Source organism: Hyperoodon ampullatus (assembly GCF_949752795.1).
Source record: "Hyperoodon ampullatus genome assembly, chromosome: 3".
NCBI classification, from domain to species: Eukaryota; Metazoa; Chordata; class Mammalia; order Artiodactyla; family Ziphiidae; genus Hyperoodon; species Hyperoodon ampullatus.
Genome location: NC_136916.1, coordinates 155,116,758 through 155,136,156, shown reverse-complemented (window position 1 = coordinate 155,136,156; position 19,399 = coordinate 155,116,758). Strand labels below are relative to the sequence as shown.

Genomic DNA, 19,399 nt, shown 5'->3' with positions numbered 1-19,399 from the left:
GGCCAGGCTGCCTCTGTCCCTTACCAGGAAACTGTGTAACCTTGGGCAAGTGGCTTCCTGTCTCTGGGCCTCAGCTTCCCTGCTGCTGACATGGAGCTCATAATGGCATTTCCCTTGTGGGGTTCTATAATGATTAAAGAGTAAATATACATAAAGCACTTTAAAAGTGTCTAACACAGCACAGGCATGTAAAAAATATTAACGAACACTAATTATGACACATCAGTGCTTCTTCATCTTTGAGAGTCTTAGGAAGTTATGGTGTTTCACCAAAAGCATGCTCATCCCCTCAGGGTTTGCCCACAGTTTCTGGAGTGTCCCAGGCCCCTTACCTAGCACTAAAAAACCCTGCAGTGGCCCCTGCTCCAGAGACAACCCCCCACCAAGCCCCACCTCCACATATAGAGACACACTCTCATCCCTTCCAGTCCGAAACCCTGTGGTTATAAGGCTTCTCCCTCTATCTTGTCCCAGTTGTCCCCAAGGTCAGTCACAAACCTCACTGCTTGTCCTGTCCCCTCCCCACAGCATACACACACTCCGATGCCAGATCTACAAATGCCCTGGTCTGACCGTTCGGCCTGGCTGCCCCATCACCTTCTCCCCGTCTCCCCGACACCACATTTGCATTCAGTGCTTGTCTGAGGCTCGGAGATTTATAGCATAGGGCTGAGGTTATTAAACCCCACTGGAAGAGGCCTCACACACTGAGAGGTAAACTCTTGGCTGAGGCTTAATTATGCACAGATGTTGTGATGGGGTGCCAGTGTGCAAAAGCAATCTATCTCCTGTTTTAAGAGCTGAACGGGGTTCGCAACGCAAAATTTGCTTCCCACTTGTTATGTGTTTAGAGAAAATTAATTACTCAGGAGCCTTAATTCTACCATTGTCTTAGGAATGGTGTGCGGGTTTTAGAAGCAGCAGGTCAAATCATTACACTAATTATTTACCCATTTGGCAGCCTCGTTTCAAAAATTTGTGTTATTATTATTATTATTATTACATGTCTTGGTCTGACAGATGCTAGTTGGCCCTAGCCAGGGGACGATTTTGCTATTTCCATGGGAACAGTGGAGGAGACGGTTCTGTTGGGCACGGAGGACCACCCCTGCCGGCTAAGAGGCAACAGAATGTCCTTAGACGAGCCTCAGAGTTGAAGTCAGAAAGTCCTGTTTGTACCCTAACTCCTCTCCTCTAAGACTACCATCTGTAAAATGGGATGATGGTTATTGGAAGGATTCAGTGTCCTAGTATCAGCATAGTGTTCAGTGCCACAAAAGAAACATTCAGTAAACATTGCCTATCCCTTTGTATAATCAACACGTCTTGGAAGCCCCCTCTGAGCTCCTTATCTGGGTGGAAATAAGTACTTCCTCTTGGGCATCCACAGAAACATAGATCAGTCTCTGGCATAGTGCTAACCAACCTGTACTATAACAACATGCTGTGTGTTTGTCCCCCACTAGATGGGAAGTCTTCCCAGGCAGGAGCCAACCATCTCTTACTCATCTAGGTACCTTCCAGATCCTAGCACAGCAACAGGCCCAGGAAATGCTCAATAAATGTGGAATAATGGAATGAAAGAAAAGGAATATGTAAGTGGAAGCATAATTCAGACCCCACAGCATTATTTCAATTAGTTAACATTATTACTTGCATTAGAAAGCCAAGTTTTCATTGAATTGGTGGTTTGAAGCTCAAGGCTGGGGCAATGTTACCACATCATCTGGATTTGCCCAAGCAAGAGGGTCTGTACAAATAATGGCATTTGCCTTGTAGGGCTGTTTAAGGAAAATCCAGTCAAGCACACTGGGGGCATCTTGACAGACCTGACCCCCAACTCACTCAAAAAGCTGGATTTTGCCAGTGGCCACACCTTCCACCAAATCAGCGTATCAAGACGCCACACTGCTCATCACAGTTGTAGGTCTTCCTCCCGTGAACCAAGCTTTAGGACTCTCAGGCAGCTAGGGTAGATGCACCCTCAGTCTCCCCATCTCTATTAATCAATCCGGATAGCAGAAGTACAGTATAAACACGGTCTCTGTTTCTCAGGATGTCTTCAGAAGCCACGTGGATACTTTAGTCCAGAGCAAGAGACCTTCCAGTCCACATGCTGAGACACCCTCCCCAGGAAGAGCCCCACTGGACTGTTTGCTCCAGAACTAGTACCTGGAGCCCTGTGCCTTCCCCTCCCACATTCTCCAGGCCTCCCCAGTGAAAAGCAAAGGGTTGATCTCTTCCAAGAGTTGAAAGTCAATCTCTCCATGTAGACTGCCAGAGGGACCCAACCCCTGCACTGCTGTGATGAAGCAGTCCCCCCGGAAAATGAATCCAAGCCCCACCATGGACAAAATGTGTTGGAAGAGCAGTGGTGTGGGCATGCATCTCTCTCACTCCGACCTCCACAGGCCCTGTGGGGAACATCAGGACAGTCCTCAAAGACCAGCTCCAAGGCCAACTCCTCGAGGATTAGAGCCTTCCCTGCCCTGCTCGCCACAGGAGCCCCTTCTTCTGAATCCTTAGAGCAGGACCTCTCACTGAGCTGGGACTTTGTGTCATTTGATGTTGTTTCCCACAGTAAGTGTCTCCTATCACACCAGCAGTTCTAGTAAATACTTGAAAACACAAATCTGTTCCAATGTGACTGATAAATTAGGGAACAATTTGAACATAGCACAAATTTTACATTCACTTATGTGCAGTATCATCTGCGAGAAATACTTGGAAATGCAGAAAACTGCATCCAGCTGATCCGCACAGGAATACACAAAGCAGACACACCTCAAACATCACCACGTGTGTTATGGGTTACACTCACCCATAACTGGTGTCACAACAGCTGTCCAATTTCAGATGACCCTCCTTCCACCTCTTTACAGTAACTCCTAAGCAGCCACTCTTCTGATGCCCGCTTCCGCAAGCCCGTGTCAAGTAAAGTGGTGTGTGTACTGTGGTCTTATGTATTTCTTAGCCACTTACCATGTGTAAAACTATGCTACCATTTCATTAGGTTCCTATCCGCTTTTATTTTCTGGGTCACTGGTGACATTTTTGAATGTGGTAAGCCTAACCCTATTTTGCCCATACACCTTGTGGTTTCTCTTGTGCGATTTTGCATACTGTGGAGATTTCTAGGACACATGTGTTGTGTGATACAGACCTGCATATTCAATGAGCTGATGTAATATAGGTAAAGTTTTAGGAACAGTGCCAGAGTATACTAGCGTTAGCTATCACCGTCACCATCATCAATGTCATCATCCCATGGTTCATGAAGATGGAAACCATGGCTTACAGGCCTTCAGGAGTGCTCAAGGTCTTGCAACTGTAGGTCATTCAATAAAAAAAATATTTGTTCAAAAAGTCAACAATCCCCTTTGCTAATTTGTATCAATAACTTTGCCTTCAAGGGCTTTAATGTGCATCACCAGGGACAAATCAGTCACCCTCAGAAGGAAGACTCAGGAAGGAGATGTCCCCGCTCATGTCTTGCAAGGGGGGATGCTCAGGGCTGGGACCAGTTTTCCCCTGCCCTCTTCCGCCCAACCACCAGGGCCCCATGGCCCTGACCTCCTACCTTTAAGAAGTCGAAGTGCTTGAGCATTTGGGCCACTTTCTCGGCGTTCCTCCCCTCGTTGAGGAAATCCAGCTCCAAAGGCAGGTTCTTCTTGGCTTCATCCACCAACCACATGAACTCAAACTCTGGAAATAGCTGCTTCACAGCCAGGACGAGCACCTAAAACCCATCAAGCACCCCATCAGTCTGTCCACGGCCCCCACCAAGGGAGGTACATTCTCTGTCCTCCTGCCTGGGTCTGGGAGTTGACAAGTACCCAGGCCGCCCCTGGAGTAAGGGTGGGTGGGGAAACAGTTCCCCTGGGGCCCATCTCTGTAGTCCAAATCCAAGATTATGAAAGCCCAACAGCCGCGAACAGAAACGGCCACCACCATTTACTGAGCGTTCCCCACTTGCCCAGCACTGGGTAAGCACTATTACCTGCCTTATTCCTCCATTTATTCTTCACAGTGTTTCTGGGAGGTACACACCCTTATCATCTGCATTTTACAGATTAAGAAAGTTGAGGCTCTGAGAGGTTATGTGATTTTCCTGAATTTGCCCAGCAAGGAAGCAGAGCCAGAATTCCCCTTGGGTCTACCCGGCCCCAAAACCCTTGTTCTTAAGCACGTTGCTGAATTGCTGCCTTTGCTTCTCCCAGATTTGTGCTTCGTGGTCCTGTTTATAAAGGGCTGGGAGGGGGCAGCAGCTACATTTTGTTTATTTCTTAGGCTGAGTGGTTGGCACCTGAGCATTTATATTATTTTCTATGCTTTTTGTATTGAATACATCTAAAATATTTCATGATAAAAAATCAAATTGGAATAAGGAAACAAGGTTGGATAAGACAAGAGGAGTAAGAGATAAGGGATTTGACTACTTGGGTAAAAAGCTTGGATTTTCGGAGATCTGGGCCCACTGTGGACTCTTGAGTCAGGACATGATGAAAGAGTGAGTTTCAGAAGACTTATCTGGCATTTCAGTTGTCAGTTTAATTATGTGAAACAAACATCACTGGCAGAGAACAAGAGCCCAGAGACATCTGCAGAGCACACCACAGCACCTCCGTGGGCAGGGACTCAGTTCTGAGGCTACCCCACCACTGGAGCTCTGGATTTGAGATGGTCTCACAAGTTCACAGACTATAGCACTGTAGTGGGTAAGCAAGGGTGATGCCAGGGACATGGGGGATGTTCCAGCATGGGGGAGGGGGAGAAGGAGGGACACAGAAGGCACCTCTCCTGTTCTTCTATAAGCCCTCCTGTTGGTGTTCAAAGTCAGGCCTGGGGAGAAGCACTGACAGATCCTCCCAGTAATTCTTGGTATAGATTATGGTTCAAGTTCTCTGAGAATCCCCACTTCTAGCCCTGGCTAGAGCAGAAGGACAAGGAACGAGAACTAAAGAACCATGGGCCTATTGGTACCATCTGTTATGGACTTAATGCTTATGTAGTCCCCAAATTCATATGTTAAGCCCTAACCTCAGGGTGATGGTGTTTGGAGGTGGGGCCTTTGGGAAGTAATTGGGTCTAGATGAGCTCATGAAAGTAGGGCCCCTGTGACAAGAGTAGTGTCCTTATAAGAAGAGAAAGAGAGACCAGAGCTCTCCGCTTCTTTGCCAGGTGAGGACACAGGGAGAAGGCAGCCATCTGTCTGCAAGCCAGGAAGAGGCTCCAACCAGGAACCGAATCAGCTGGCACCTTGATCTTAGACTTCCCAGCCTCTAGAACTGTGAGAAATAAGTGTCTGCCATTTAAGCCTCCCAGTCTATGGTATTTTGTTATGGCAGCCTGAGCTGACCAAGACACCACCCAGTCTATCCAGAAGGCCTTACTGAGCCCCAGCTATGAGCCTTGTCTCATGCTTCTGTTTGCCCTGGTCTATGATATGATGTCCAACACTGTATTAGGCACATGCAGCACAAAGAAATAAATCTAAAGTAAGGCCATTAACTACAAAGCATTTTACAGCTTTGTTTTTAAATCCTATGTCCGAGGCAATGTACCAGACGCCACTCTAAAAGAATCATCACACAGGGTTATTATACTCAATTTCTCTCAAACCCTTTTTAATTACATTTGGCTGCAGTCTAATTTCCTTTAAGTCTTGTCTAGTCTTTCAGGGGCTAGACCTGTGACCTTATGATAATCGATTTAGTTTATGTTTTGTTTCTGTTTCCATCACACGAAACAAGAAGGAAGAGGTGGCAACAGTGAGGCCCAGGCCGCGTGTGTCAGAGCCGGGCATCCTGTCTCGTCACCGTGCCCTCAGATGACCCTCAGCTGTCACGAAAGGGGAGGCAGAGCTGGTGCACAGGAAACAGAAGCACCTGCCCGGCCCAGGCCAAGGGCACACCTGTCATCCGAGGCACCTGAATTCCAGTCTCTGGGCTCTGAGTTCAAGCAAGAACCCTCTTGGGTGTTTTGCTGCAGGCTAGATTCCAGAGCTTCTCACCCAGGAGGGACAAGGAAGGAGCCACAATGAGTCTCACTCATTTGTTCAATCAAAATGTACTGATTACCTTCTTGGTAATGACTTTGGACCAGACGTAGGTATACACAGAGACCCACATGTAGCCCAGTGGAGTCTATACCAGGAGATGAGGCTTCTGGCCACACAATAACTCCTCATCATTTGTATGGTCACTGCTATTTGTGAAATTTTTAATTATCATTAATATCCAAACAGCACTGAAAGGCACTTTAAAGACTCTTCTGTTACTAATCAATTATGTGACTAGTCATTACTAGTACTATTGATTATTATTAATACTTAATGTCATGAATCATAAAAGCAGCCAAAGATTTTATTGATTGATATTAATTGCTAATAACTAATTAGTAAACTAATTCATAACCCAAAAAAATTTGCACTACTCATAAAACTGGTCTCAAAAGCATTCTGTGGTGGTTGGCATGTCACTTCCTTGGTTACTTTAAAATGAGAGGGTCTGTTTGAATGGAAGTCAGGGGTTCTTAGCTTTATAGGACACCATCCCCTTTATAGGAAGTCACCAATTTGAAATTTTGATGCCAGCTATGAAGCCCAGAAAATGTAAATACTCCCATAATTTTGTACATAATTCAGGGGGGTTATCAACCCCTTGAACTTCACAGTGGGTGGGGAGAGGGGTCAGTTGTCTGGTCCAAGTCTAAAATGGTTTGGGCTGCTGCCACTTTAGACTTTTCTTGACTTGGGAAAATAAAATAAAACTCCTCAGTTTCACCTTCTGTTTTCATTCAATTCCGTTCTTAAGAGCCTGCCCTAAGTAGATTCAAGTTTTTCTTTTTTGACAACAGATGCAATCAACGAAAATAAAACAGGTGTTGTTATCAATTTGACTTTTTTATTTTTCTCCCAAATTTATCTTCTCTGTAAAATTCTTCCAGCAGCCAATTTTCCACCAGTGCCTAGCACGTACTCAATAACCAGCAGATGTTTACTGAATATTCACATGAATGAATGAGTGAATGAATAAATGAACATTCCAAAAGGTTTGCCCTCTCCCCAGAAATAATTATATGTTCACATGTGCATTACCCAAATGCACTAAGTTTTTATGCCTCTAAGATTTTGGTGGAGAAAGGACTACCTCTGAATTTTGGGGAACCACAATTTTAAGATGCCTGAGAATATTCTACTTGATTTGGAGTCTTCTTAATCAATCAAGGTATATTCAACAATTAATACTTCCTTCAAGGTAGAATAATGAAATCATTCTCCTATAGGGCTATTGGCTCACAGTAGGAAAAATAAATTATGAGCCACACAGAAATGTAATGGAAAACTTGAGAGTCACATAAAAGTTTGAAAACTAGTGACTGCTGTTTATAATAGCAAAAAAAAAAAAAAAAAAAAAAAAAAGGGAATTATCATTATCCAGGCATAGGCACTGCGCTGAGACACTTTATATACATGCTCTCATTTCTGCTTCTTCTTGCCCATTTCACAGAGAAGGGAATCAGATCCAAGAGGTTAAAGCATTTCTCAAGGTCACATAGCTTTTAATTTCAAATGCGGGACTTGGACCCACGTGCTGTTTTTTTTTTTTTTTTTCCACTTCTTTCTTTATGCAGCCCTGTCTCAGGCAATACAATACAGGACAATACAACAGGAAGCTTGAGATAAGGCGTAAAAAGAGCTTTGTAAACTGTAAAATGCAACTGAAATTCGAGTTACTGCTATCAAGTTATTATATATTATAAAAGAAATAATGTTCTATGGAAAAACAGGACACTAAATAGAATGCCTACACGGATCTGAACTGGTAAAAATGGATGTTGGACAAGGATCCAAAATCAGTTCAGAGTGATGCAAATAGCTTACCATTCACGGGGTTTATCTTTGTTCTGATAAGTTATTAAAGTGCATACTTTTTAGAAAGCAGAATTACAGGGTGAAGAGAAGTTTCCATGGGATGGTCTACATCTCTGGGGTTTTTAAAAATGTATTAAAAAAAATAAAATCAGCTGTTGGATTCTGTGCCAACACAAACATTACCTAGCCACCCACTGCTCAATCAACACATTCAGAAAAGAAACAAGATGACAGACAGCATGCATTGAAAATGTTGTTCAAGAAAAATCGAAAACATTAACTGTCACAGGTCTTTACTTTTAGAGTCCCTTGGTATGGGCTGGATGACATCAAATGGTGGATGGGAGTCTGGTGCTCAGATCAGAGAGTTCGACCCTAATGCTGCAGAGCACCTTGGGGACAGGTGGTACATGAAGGGCAGGGAGCCCGGCCGTGAGTTAGATCCTTTAGGGGGTGATAGAGCACGGGGGTGTTCATCATCAATTTCAGAAGCTTAAGAGATAACAGGGAGTGATACAGGATAGTGCTATTGGGACCTGGGAATGATGGTCTTACTACTGCCTCATGGGTCAACTGAGTCCTACCCTGTTCTCAAATGGTGAGCGTGGCAGTGAGACCCGGCCTGCTAAGCTCCCTGCTACTGTGGGCAGGCAAGAACTGCTGCAAAGCCAGCCCGCCAGCAGACAGACTCTGCCTTGTCAGTTCTCCCCTTGGTGCTGAATCACTGTTCCAATCTCTGGGCCCAATTAGTCTGGCTCTGGACAGCCACTCAAATCAATAAGAGTCACTGGCCGTGCATCTAGAAGTAGAGTTGCCCCAATTATTAAAGGGACAATATCAGGTGATAATGACAAAGCTGAAAACACCCTTGGCTGTGCCTTTCTCTTTTGTGCAAAGTCACCGACACCATCAAATTCATCACCATTTACCGAGAGTCAGTCTCTGTTTCTCTAGCACTGGTCAACAGCTATCACCGAGACCATGCCCTTCCCCAAGAGGAGGAGACACAAAACACCAGGGTGGCACATGCTATTGGGTGCCAACTTCCTGGCTAACAGAACCTCAATTTTCTGCATCTTTCTTGTCCTTCAAGGAAGGCAGGCCTTAGCCTGAGAAGACAAATCATGATTGATCTAAGCCAATCAAAGTGGTCCCAATCCTCTTGCCAAGACTGATTCAGGCTTGGGGATGTGGGCCTGCTTCTAGCCAATGAAAACTGAAAGGAATTCTATTAAGGGGCTACTTTTTAATATGAGGGAAGAAACAAGCCCTCTCTGGCATCTAGACGTCATCTACTTGTAGTAGCAGGAACCCCGCAGCTGTTTTGCAGCTATGAGGGGCACTACCTTAGAAGGACAAGCCAGGAAGCTGAGCTGGCAGAGTGGAAGACATAAAGAACCTGGGTCCTTAAAAACCACAAAGAAGTGATGGATTAGTCAACCTTGAAACAGCTGACCCTACTTCCAGATGTCTTGTAATGTAAGATAATATAGGTTACTATTATTTATACCACTTTTAGTTGGATGTCCTGATACATGCAGTTAAAAGCATACTAACTGATATAGCTAGTAGCCCACACCTCCTTATTCTCAAAAGTCTCATTTCTGCAAACCTCTATCCTTACAGCAGATATGTGTTTGGATTTACAAGCCCACTTCTTAAACTGCAAATATCCAGAGGTTAAGCCTATTAGCCACTCTCTCCTTAGTATGAACTACTTTAATCAGGTTTTCTTCCTCTCAAGACCAGGCTGTGATCAATCACAGGGTTGGAGATGAGAGAGAGACAATAGTGGGCAGTGGGAGAGAAGTATGAGGTCACACAATACCTGGAACTGGCATGAAAAGAAACACCAGAAGGCTCTGCAGAAAAGTAGCTTTGCCTCCCCTCTGTCTCTAAGTTTCTGGTGGGTACGATAGCCCTAATGCCTCCTAGAAATCATTTTTTTCCTACCAAGCACACCGGAGCATGTGTCATTCCTAAAATCAAGGCACCATTTAGGTCTGGACTTAGAAAAAAATAGTAATACTCATTTCAAATATAAAACAAAATGAGCTTTCCAGTTGGCACCTCTTAGTTGTAAAGCAGAAAGGGTGACCAGATAGGACTTTTTTCCACCAGAGGCCAAGCCCAGTGACGAGGCAGTACCACTCTGTGCTGCTGCTAATGCTGACGGTCCACGGAGGTGGTGACCTCAGGCCTCATTTCCAGCTTCTCTCCTGTAGGCTGTGAGTGCGGGTCTCTGATCTGCCTCACGATCCCAGCCCCAGCCACTGCGAAGGAGCCACTTTGTGCTCTGCACATAGTCACAGGGCTGGTGATTTCCAAGAAAAGCATCTGATGCTTATCTCAGGCAGGAAGATGCCAAATTTTTATTACTACTATTATTGATATTGACCTTACGGCCACCATTACTTAGGGAGCAGTGAGGCTCTGAGCAGAGAAAAGATGTCAGCTGTCCTCCCAGCCCCAGTGGGTCTGCTGGCCCCACCGGGCAGAGACAGGTTCCCAGCTAATGCAGGCATAGCTGCTGGGTCCCAGGACACCCAGGGATCCTCCGAGACTCACAGTGCACTTGCATCTATGGCTGTTCCATAGGTACTGACTGATGCTTCAGAAAACTAAGGTTTCCAGGTGGCTGCCCAATGCACCTCGGCAACCCCGCTCCCGAGTCCCGGTCAGCTCCCTTTTCCACTGCACCCAGCAATATTCCAAACCTTCACTTCCCCGCTCAAGCCTCCATGCCACCTCCTACCCGCTCTTTCTCAGCAGATGGTCTTACCTCCTACTTCGGAGAAAAAATAGAGGCTATCAGGCTGGTACAACTCAGCTGTCCACTTTCCCCACCTCCCCCCTCTGCCCCACTCACTCATCTGTACCCAGCCTTACTACCTTCCTCTAGCCTCAAACAAGGGCTGCCAAAGCCTACTGTTTCCACCTGTGTCCTTGGAGCCCAATCCCTCCAGGCTCCTCCTAAACCAGATCTATCAGTTACTTCTCTCTCCTAAATCTCCAAGTCCCCAGCTCCGCTGCCCCTTCCCCATCAGCTACAGCCTGCCCCAGGTCCCCGCCGCTAATCCTGTGCTCTGCTCTAACCACTATGCTCACCCTCCCCCACCATCCATGGCTAAACACGAAAAGAGTAGTCTACATTAACCGTCTCTGCTCCCTGAGGCCTCAATTCTCTTCCACCCCACTCACCCCACTCTCCCTGCTCTTCCCAAGAACTCTAAGTCGCCAAATCCAAAAATACTCTTTTCAGAGCTTTACGAATTTATATTGCATTTGACAACGTGCAGTAATTCTGACAGATTATATTTTCCAAAATGGCTGCAACAATACCTCCCACTCTAATGCTCTTCTGGAACCGTGCCACTCCCCCATCAAGAGGTAGAGTCTATTTCCCTGCCTCTTAAACCAAGGGGGACTTTGTGACTCTTGCTCTTACCAATAAAGGAAGAACTAACCTGCGTGACTGCCACGGCTAGGTCATAAGACTGTGATGTGCTTTCAGCCTTATTCTCTTGGGACACTCCCTCTTAGAACCCAGCCACCATGCTGTGAGGAAGCCCAACCAGCCTTGGAGAGGCCTTGGTGAGGGTCTAAGGCCCTGACCCACAGGACCCCCGGCTGAGCTCCCAGCCAACAGCCAGAACCAACTTGCCAGCCGTGTGAGTGGGTCCTCCTGTTGCAGTTAAGCCACCCCAGCTGGCGCCACATAAAACAGAGATGAGTCTCTCTACCACACCCTGCCCAGGTTGCAGAGTCATGAGCAAAATACACGACTGGTGTTTTAAGCCACCGCGTTTTCAGGTGGTTCATCACGCAGACTAGTGGTTGTATCAGTTGGGGTGCTAGATAACTGAAGTGCTCTCTTCTCTACATTGTTCTCATTGGATATAGCTGCTCAGTCCTGGCTCTCCTCTAATCCCTCTGACCATGCCTTCTTAGTCCGCTCCGGAACTCATCCTCCTGGGCACACTCCCCAGATGATGCTCCCCACAGCTCTTTCTTTGCCCCCTCCTTTTATTTTTACTCTGTATAGCTTTTCTAAGTCATCTCAGCTACTGCCCCAGATTCAGCTCCCATGAGTCTCCTTGCTGATAAATCCAGAATCTGTATTTCCAGCCCGAACTGCAGACCGGCAGAGAGATCCTGATCTAAAACTACTGACGGCAATGTCTTACAGAACATAGTTGCTCCGTCACCCACTCCACTTGCTCTGACATCCATCCCACCCCCTTAATCTCATAAGAAACTACATTCCCCAGGCTCCCTTGCCAACCGGCTTCCAGCTAGGTTTGGTGGAATACGGGGGGGAGGGGGGGACAGGAGGAGGTGAAACACCCACTGCCTCAAACAGCATCTGTGGCTCCAACCCCAGGTGACAGGCCCGAGGTCTGTGATCCACTCCCCTCAGGTGGCCCCAGCACCTGGGCTCCAGGGACCCACCTCTTCTCCTTGTCCCTCCACCTGGAGGGTGGCAGTGGCTTCCTGCTATTGGTGACTATCTCACCATTCCACTTGGCTTCTCAGCAATTCCATCCCCTGTGAACCCCATGGTCTGTTCTAAATTCCCTCTGAAATACCTAGAGCAAGTTCTTTTTTCCCCCAACTGAATCCCGACTGATACACATCGTTAAAGGCACCTAAATTTAAGCATATAAGCCAGAAACTTACAATTTGTTTTCATTTTCATTCATACCAGTATTCTCCCCCATCCCATGTAAAGCTGGTCACAAAGTCCTGATGATTCCACCCCGTGAGTCCATGCCTCTCCTCCACCCCCATTACACTGCCTGGCTTCACATCATCTTTTCCCTCTCAGACCAAGGCTGCAGCCCCTCAATTAGTCTCCCTGGCTACAGTCTTTCTGCCTTCCAATACATCCTCCAGACTGTCAACAGGCTTTTATTTCTAAGGCACATCTGATCACGACATTCCCCTGATTAAAATTCTTAAATGGTTCCCCACTGACTACAGAAGAAAATCAGATCTGCTCGGTTCCACAGTAAATACGTACTTACTATGTATACCATTCTGCGCCTGAGCCTGGAATACGAGGCCCTTCATGTTCTTTCCTGCCTACCTTCCCAGCCTCATCTGCACCCACGCCCAGCTCGTTCCATCTGAACCCGCTGAAGCTCTCCAAGCACAGCCTGCTCCCCTAAGACTCAGGGCCTCCGCACAGGCTGGGTCATCCTTCCCCTGCCTGGCTGTCTCATGGGTGCCTTGGTGAAGGCCCCCTGATGCCCCCAACAGTCCAGGCACAGGGCTCCAAGGCACTTTGCAAACACCCCTTTGACGGAGCTCATAGTCAAGGGCTGTTCTGTGTACAAGCCTGTCTGCTCCATTAAATGGCGAGCTCCCCTGAAGATGAAGATGCAGGTCACTCACTCTTGATTCCTATGTACGTGTTACGTTTAGTCAAAGTGAGCTGAGAGAATAAACTAAGTGTCCAAAGTGAGGAAAGGGAACCAAGGAAGGGGAAAGAGAAAAGGAAGGAGAGGGACAAGCTGGCAGGGTAGGCAGACTGCTGACCTCCACTGGGGGTGCTGGCTACCACCCAAGCCCTGGTCGCTCACTCTTTTTCCTTGCTCCAGACATGGAGCTAGAAAAGTCCAGAGGCACAGTCCCCACTACAGCGGTCCCAGGGCCATTTTAGGGCATACACGTTTTGTTCATTCAAAACAAAATATCAGGGAAGCAAAGGTGCAATCTGCATAAATATTTCTATGTGATGTGCCTGTCATTTCCATATCCCTTGACTGACCACATGCTCCCTTTTGTTATAATTTAACAAATTAGGAAGTAACTTTTTCTACCCCCAAGGAAATCACCTGTGGGTCGTCTCATTTCTACAATATCCCCCTGAGGTCTCCTTGGCCCCAGCAGCTGCCCACCGTGTTCTGAGACCACCCACAGACAGTTCCCAGGAATGAATCAAAAATCAAGCAACCCTGCCATGGGTCCCCTGGTCACAGCGCTGTCATGACACCTCCTTTGTGGTCTCAAGCTCTCCTCTTTCACTCTGCTGCTCAAAGGGCCACACTCCAAACTACAGGCCTTGAACCAGTTTCACTGGGGCTGCCTGGATCCCAGGGAAATGTAGAATGAATATGAAGGAAGGGGAAGGTGGAAGGCTCTCACCTCCATCAGAAGAATGTCCTTTGAGCTCTGAGCCTGCACCTTTGGGTGCTGGACCTTCACGGCCACCGTCCGCCCATCATGCAGCACCGCCTTGTGGACCTGGGCCAGGGAGGCAGCTCCCAGAGGGGCGTCGTCAAAGCTCATGAACAAATCATGAATCTGTCAAGAGTGGAGAGAGGACACAGCAATTAAGATGACTCGGTTCAGTGAGAGGGGCCCGGAGGATGGGCCAGGGCCAGCACTGCCCAGTGCCCCCAAGACAGATTTTCTCCTCTATCAATTGCTTTGCCTGGGCCCTTTAGTGCCATGGAAATTCACACCAGCCACTAGTGCAGGGAGTGAGACAGAAAGCACACGTGGAGGGTGGGTCTCATACCTGTGCATGGGTACCCTGAGCACCTCCAATTAAAGCCAAAAAAGTGCCATCTCGAGTGTTCAGAACCGTGCATCATCCATCCATTTAATTCCCACCATTGTGTCTCCGAGGCTCTCACGTATGGATATGATCAAAAGTTAACAGAACCTGGGCCCAGGGCAGCCCAAGCCCAGGGATCAGATGGAAGATGTTCCAACCCTGTCAATCTGGAAAGCTCAAGGAAGCCCAGGTTAGAGGCTCCAAACCCAACAGCTACCACTTGCTGCTGCCTGAGCCTCAACATGGGTCCCCAAGTCCACTCCTGACCCAGCCACCTGGCAGAGATCTCTGCACACCAGAGCCCTGCTTTTGGTATTCATGTGTGATGCCACCCCAAGTACCTTGGGCAGATCCCTGACCCTTCTGTGCCTCACTTTCTCTATGAAATGGAACACATACCCCTTACTGTTTCATCTTCTCTTCTCTTCTTCCTTCCCTCCTTCCCTCTTAGAAATGCCATTCCAGTTCTCCTGAAGGAAAAGTCTGTCTGACTTGAGTGGTCAGATAGATGGTCCAGATATGAATACTCTACAAGATGGGAAGGAGGGCACCAAAAGCCTTTTGCAAAATTGTCCAGGTCTGAAATTCTCATCCCCTCCATTTCTTGAATTCCCTGTATAGCCTCACAATTCTGGAAAGGCCAGACATTCACATTCACACACACACACACACACACACACACACGCACGCACGCAAATGTGTATATGTATGCCACATGCCTCCACTCCTTCTCACACCACCCAGGCTCTCATGCTGAGGTCCACTCAGTCCGTGTCCCTGCTGCCTCTCTTTGTCCCCCTTCGGCAGCAGCCACTCCATCCTACCCCTCAGCCCCTCTCCTCTCCTTGGACTTCAGAGGTCACACAACCCACGGCCACCACCCCATCCCTTTGTTTGCTAGGCTGCACCATCACTCTGCTAATCTCATCTCATAAATCACTCCCTCCAGTCCTGTCATCATTTTGGTAGCTTTCACTAACTCCATGCCATTTATCAACATCCTGCAGGGGCCAAAGGTCCAGGCAACATGGGAGGGGCCTACCCTTTTCTGTCACGGGAGATGGGTACAGATTGGCTTCCCACCCCCCTTCTTCCTTATTGGGTATTTATTTGTACCTTCCTATTGCCCCCTTCCCCAACTTGCCTTTTTCCCTCCCTCGTGAGTTCTGGGCTCCCTAAGGGTCAGATTCTTCCCACATCATCCCCCTGAATCACCCTGGGTCTCTCCACACAGGAACGCTTTATCCTGCACCTGGACTTAGACTAAGAACGAAAGGGCCACCAGCCCTATAGCACATTAGAACATCAGCTCCAAATACGCAGCAATTTTTTTCTGTTTTGTTTGCTGCTGACTTCCCTACAGTTAGAACAGGACGGGAACTAGTCAGTACTAAACAAATATCGTTGAAGGACTGAATCCACTATTCTTTCTATTGGAGAGGGATTGTATCAACTCCTTCCTCCTTTTGAAATGGCTGGACCATCCTACTCCCACACTGCTACTATTCCAAAGGCCTCACACATAAAAGCACATGTCACGAGTGGGATTTACCTAGGTGGACTCCACCTGTTACTCCAGAGTGGGGTGAGACCCTGGCCTGATCAGTCAGAACCCCGGGTACCTCAGGCCACACTGATTACATCAGAGATTGACCCAACGGGTCCAATCAGACTCAACTGTTTCCCTTTTGCTTGAACTGTAGAAGCGCTTTTCTTTCTTTCTGCTCAACTTGAAGCTGAAAATTGAATGTGAAGCCTGGAGCTACCAGGGGTCCCACAGTAGCGACAAAGAGGAAAGCAGGGCCAAGAGAGAGAGTGAATCCTGGTCACAATGGCTGAGCCCCTGGGTCTAGTCATGCCTGGATGCCCACCCTATAATATCTTTTTTCTTTTTTTTTTTTTTTTGCGGTACGTGGGCCTCTCACTGCTGTGGCCTCTCCCGTTGTGGAGCACAGGCTCCAGATGTGCAGGCTCAGCGGCCATGGCTCACGGGCCCAGCCGTTCCGCGGCATGTGGGATCTTCCCGGACCAGGGCACGAACCCGTGTCCCCTGCATCGTCAGGCGGACTCTCAACCACTGCGCCACCAGGGAAGCCCTATAATATCTTTTTTTGCTGAAGGTAGTTTGAGTTGTTTTCTGTCACACACAACTGAAGGGGCTCTAACTGACACAGCGTGTTCTCAGGCCCCAGCAGGGATAGATGAAAGAAACCTGGGCATGGTGCCCGTTACCCCCAAGAGGCCAGTGCGTGAGAGTTCCATTTCCTCCCCACCCTCTTGCTGGCACTGGGATCCAGGAACTGAAGGGAGATGGAACTTCAGCAACATTCCTGTCCGTTACATAATGAGATCAACACCACTTCCTTGGAAAGCCTCTGGTAATTCCTGAAGGAGCACCAAGGAGAATGTTTTCTGGAGAAAAGCTGTGAACTCAGACCCTCACCTCCGGCAGCTAGGATGGGCAAGAGGACCTGGGGGTTATCTGACCCCACTCCCACCCCAAGCCTCCGCCTGGCTCCCTGGGAACACTTGCTCGTTCTCTCAGAAGGACAACGAGTCTTCAAATCAGAGTCATTGCAGGGACGCTGCAGAGTCACTGCAACTGAAGAGTGACATGGCATCACTAGGGCTGTGTGGCAGGAACAGCTGCCAGGAGCGCTGCAGGGGGCGGGGGGCGGGGGGTGGGGGGAGGAACGCGCCAAGGCAAGCATATCCCAATCTTCAGGGTGAGAGGAAGACTGGTCCCCCATATCCCCAGGGAATGGGGAGGGGGGCCCCCCACAGTTCCCTGCTCCCACCAGGGGTGGGGGTGGGGGGTCCCAAGATGCCACCAAAGCCCAGGTGCCCATTCAGCACCCTGCACGAGGCCCAGCTGTGAGGACTTGCCCAAATCCTCAATTTGACCAGTGGAAGCAAAGAGGCATGGCAAGTGAGGATGCGCTACTCACTCGGCCCAGGGAACCTGTGGGGCAGATACCCCGCCCACCCCACCCCATCCATGCACTCCCACCGCCTCCGGGGTGACCCTGCAGCCATCCTCTTCCCCTTTATCAGTAAGCACGTCAGACACCCACACCCTCCTGTGCTTACACACACTCACACACAACACACACACATAATTATTGATTGCTAGTGAATGTTCCTAGCCGGCTTATAAAAAACCGTAATTAAAGATTGGGGCTACAGGCTGTAATTAAATATGAATAAAGTATCTCTAAATGGAACCTTGATTCAAAGTGTTCGCTGGAAGTACTTTATGCTGATAGAGAGTAAGGAAAAATAGACCCTGTCCCGAAAGCAGAATTTTACCCCTCGTGCAGCTGACACAAACGTCACCCCCCTCCAAGCAGGCCTCATCCCCCAGACCTTTAGCAGAAAACCATTAGCAGAAACAACCTGCAGCATTTGCAGCAATTAGATTCAAGCAGGGCCCTCAGCTGCCTCCAGTCACGCGCAGAAACCTCTCTCCCCTTCTATGGCTTTCTTTCCCCTGTTCTTTTTTTTCTCCCTCTGGGTCTGGCGGCAAAATCAATTAACTAAAACAACTACATTTTAAAATGACGTTATGTGCTTTTTAATTACTGTCAGCCCATGATTCAAATATATCAATGTCTCTGTCTGGAAAAGGAAAAATAATCAGGGAAAAAGTTTCTCAGCTTTGTATGGTGTATGTGTGTGGTGTGTGTGTGTATGTGTGTCTGTGTGTGTGTGTGTGTGTGTGTGTGTGTGTGTGTGTGTGTGTAAGGGGTGGGGAGTTTATGAACATCAGAAGGGCAAGAAGAAATGTGTCACCTCCTAAGGGCTTAGCTGACCAGGGGCTCAGGTTAAGACTTCAGCACGTCTATATGACATGGTGGATGCTAACTAAATTTATTGCAGTAATCATTTCACAATATATGTAAGTCAAATCATCACGCTGTACACCTTAAACTAATACAGTGATGGATGTCAATTATATCTCAATAAAACAGGAAGAAAAAAAAATGTCAGCAGACTGCCTTCAGCTGGGGTCCAAGAATCAAGAGACCACGTGACATGATGCCCTAGTCCTGGGCAAAGTAAGAGAGCCTCCAGAAAATCAACCAGGAGGATTCCCATAAAGCCAGGTTACCGGGCAATGTTTCCAAAATGCCACATTAAGCAGCCAAGCACTGGCCAGGTCCTCATTCAGCCCAAAATAAGGAGGCAGGAAGTCAGGATCTTCTAGAGAAGCCTCAATATGACCCCTGGGGGGTTTCACTGGGGTCTCTTAGCCAGCGCCACCAGAGCCTGCAGCCCAGGCAGCCCCAGCCTCATGGGGACTGGCCCATCAGTCACAAGATGGGGGATGTCCCAGATTTTCCAAGATGGCCCAATTTCAAATACTCTATCCTGTTGTCCCCATACTCATTCACATCAGACATATTCTGGATTCAGAAACTACATCACCAAAAGATAATGCCAACAAAGCCAGCAAACCCTGAACTGGCCAGCTCCGGATGCAGACAGAAGCAAATCCAGGCCTCGATGCCAAGGCCAGGCAGTTCCCACTTAGGATCCAGGAAGACTGCCCAGGGCACCTGAGCAGGTTACCATGGCACCAGCAGCAAACAACATCTGGCTCTCAAGGTCTTGAGACGGCCTACCCCACACCTGGCTGGGTGCCAGCAGCCATCCACTGCTGCCTGATGGGGAGAAGGACAAGTCACCATGCTAATGAAGTGGCTGGAGTGAACCATACCCACCCCAGCCTGAGGCAGACAATAGAGCTCTAGCTGGCTAGGACTCTGCAAAAACACTGATGTCTGATGTCTGCCTTGGGCAGAAAATCCATCCCCCCTCTCAGCACCAGGAACCCCTACATCTCACAGTCACCCCATTTTGCTGCAATCTCAGTCACCCCATTTTGCTGATACCCCATTTTGCTGCAATTCCTGCCCCTCAAGTAGGGGCTGGACTTAATGACCCACTCCTAACAA

General features: G+C 48.0%; 1 protein-coding gene across 7 annotated transcripts in view; it reads right to left on the bottom strand.

Annotated features, from left to right (window-relative positions):
* Positions 1-19,399, bottom strand: part of ADCK1 (aarF domain containing kinase 1) — a gene marked incomplete at its 5' end in the record, with an annotated part of 100,877 nt that overhangs the window by 25,536 nt on the left and 55,942 nt on the right. For 5 of the 7 annotated variants that reach the window (XM_079700517.1, XM_079700521.1, XM_079700518.1 and 2 more), the window contains 2 exons: positions 3,581-3,739; positions 14,027-14,185. In XM_079700517.1, the coding sequence (XP_079556643.1) occupies positions 3,581-3,739; positions 14,027-14,185 (318 nt within the window). The remainder of the gene's footprint in view (positions 1-3,580; positions 3,740-14,026; positions 14,186-19,399) is intronic. The other 2 variants (XM_079700519.1, XM_079700523.1) reach the window with 1 other exon arrangement.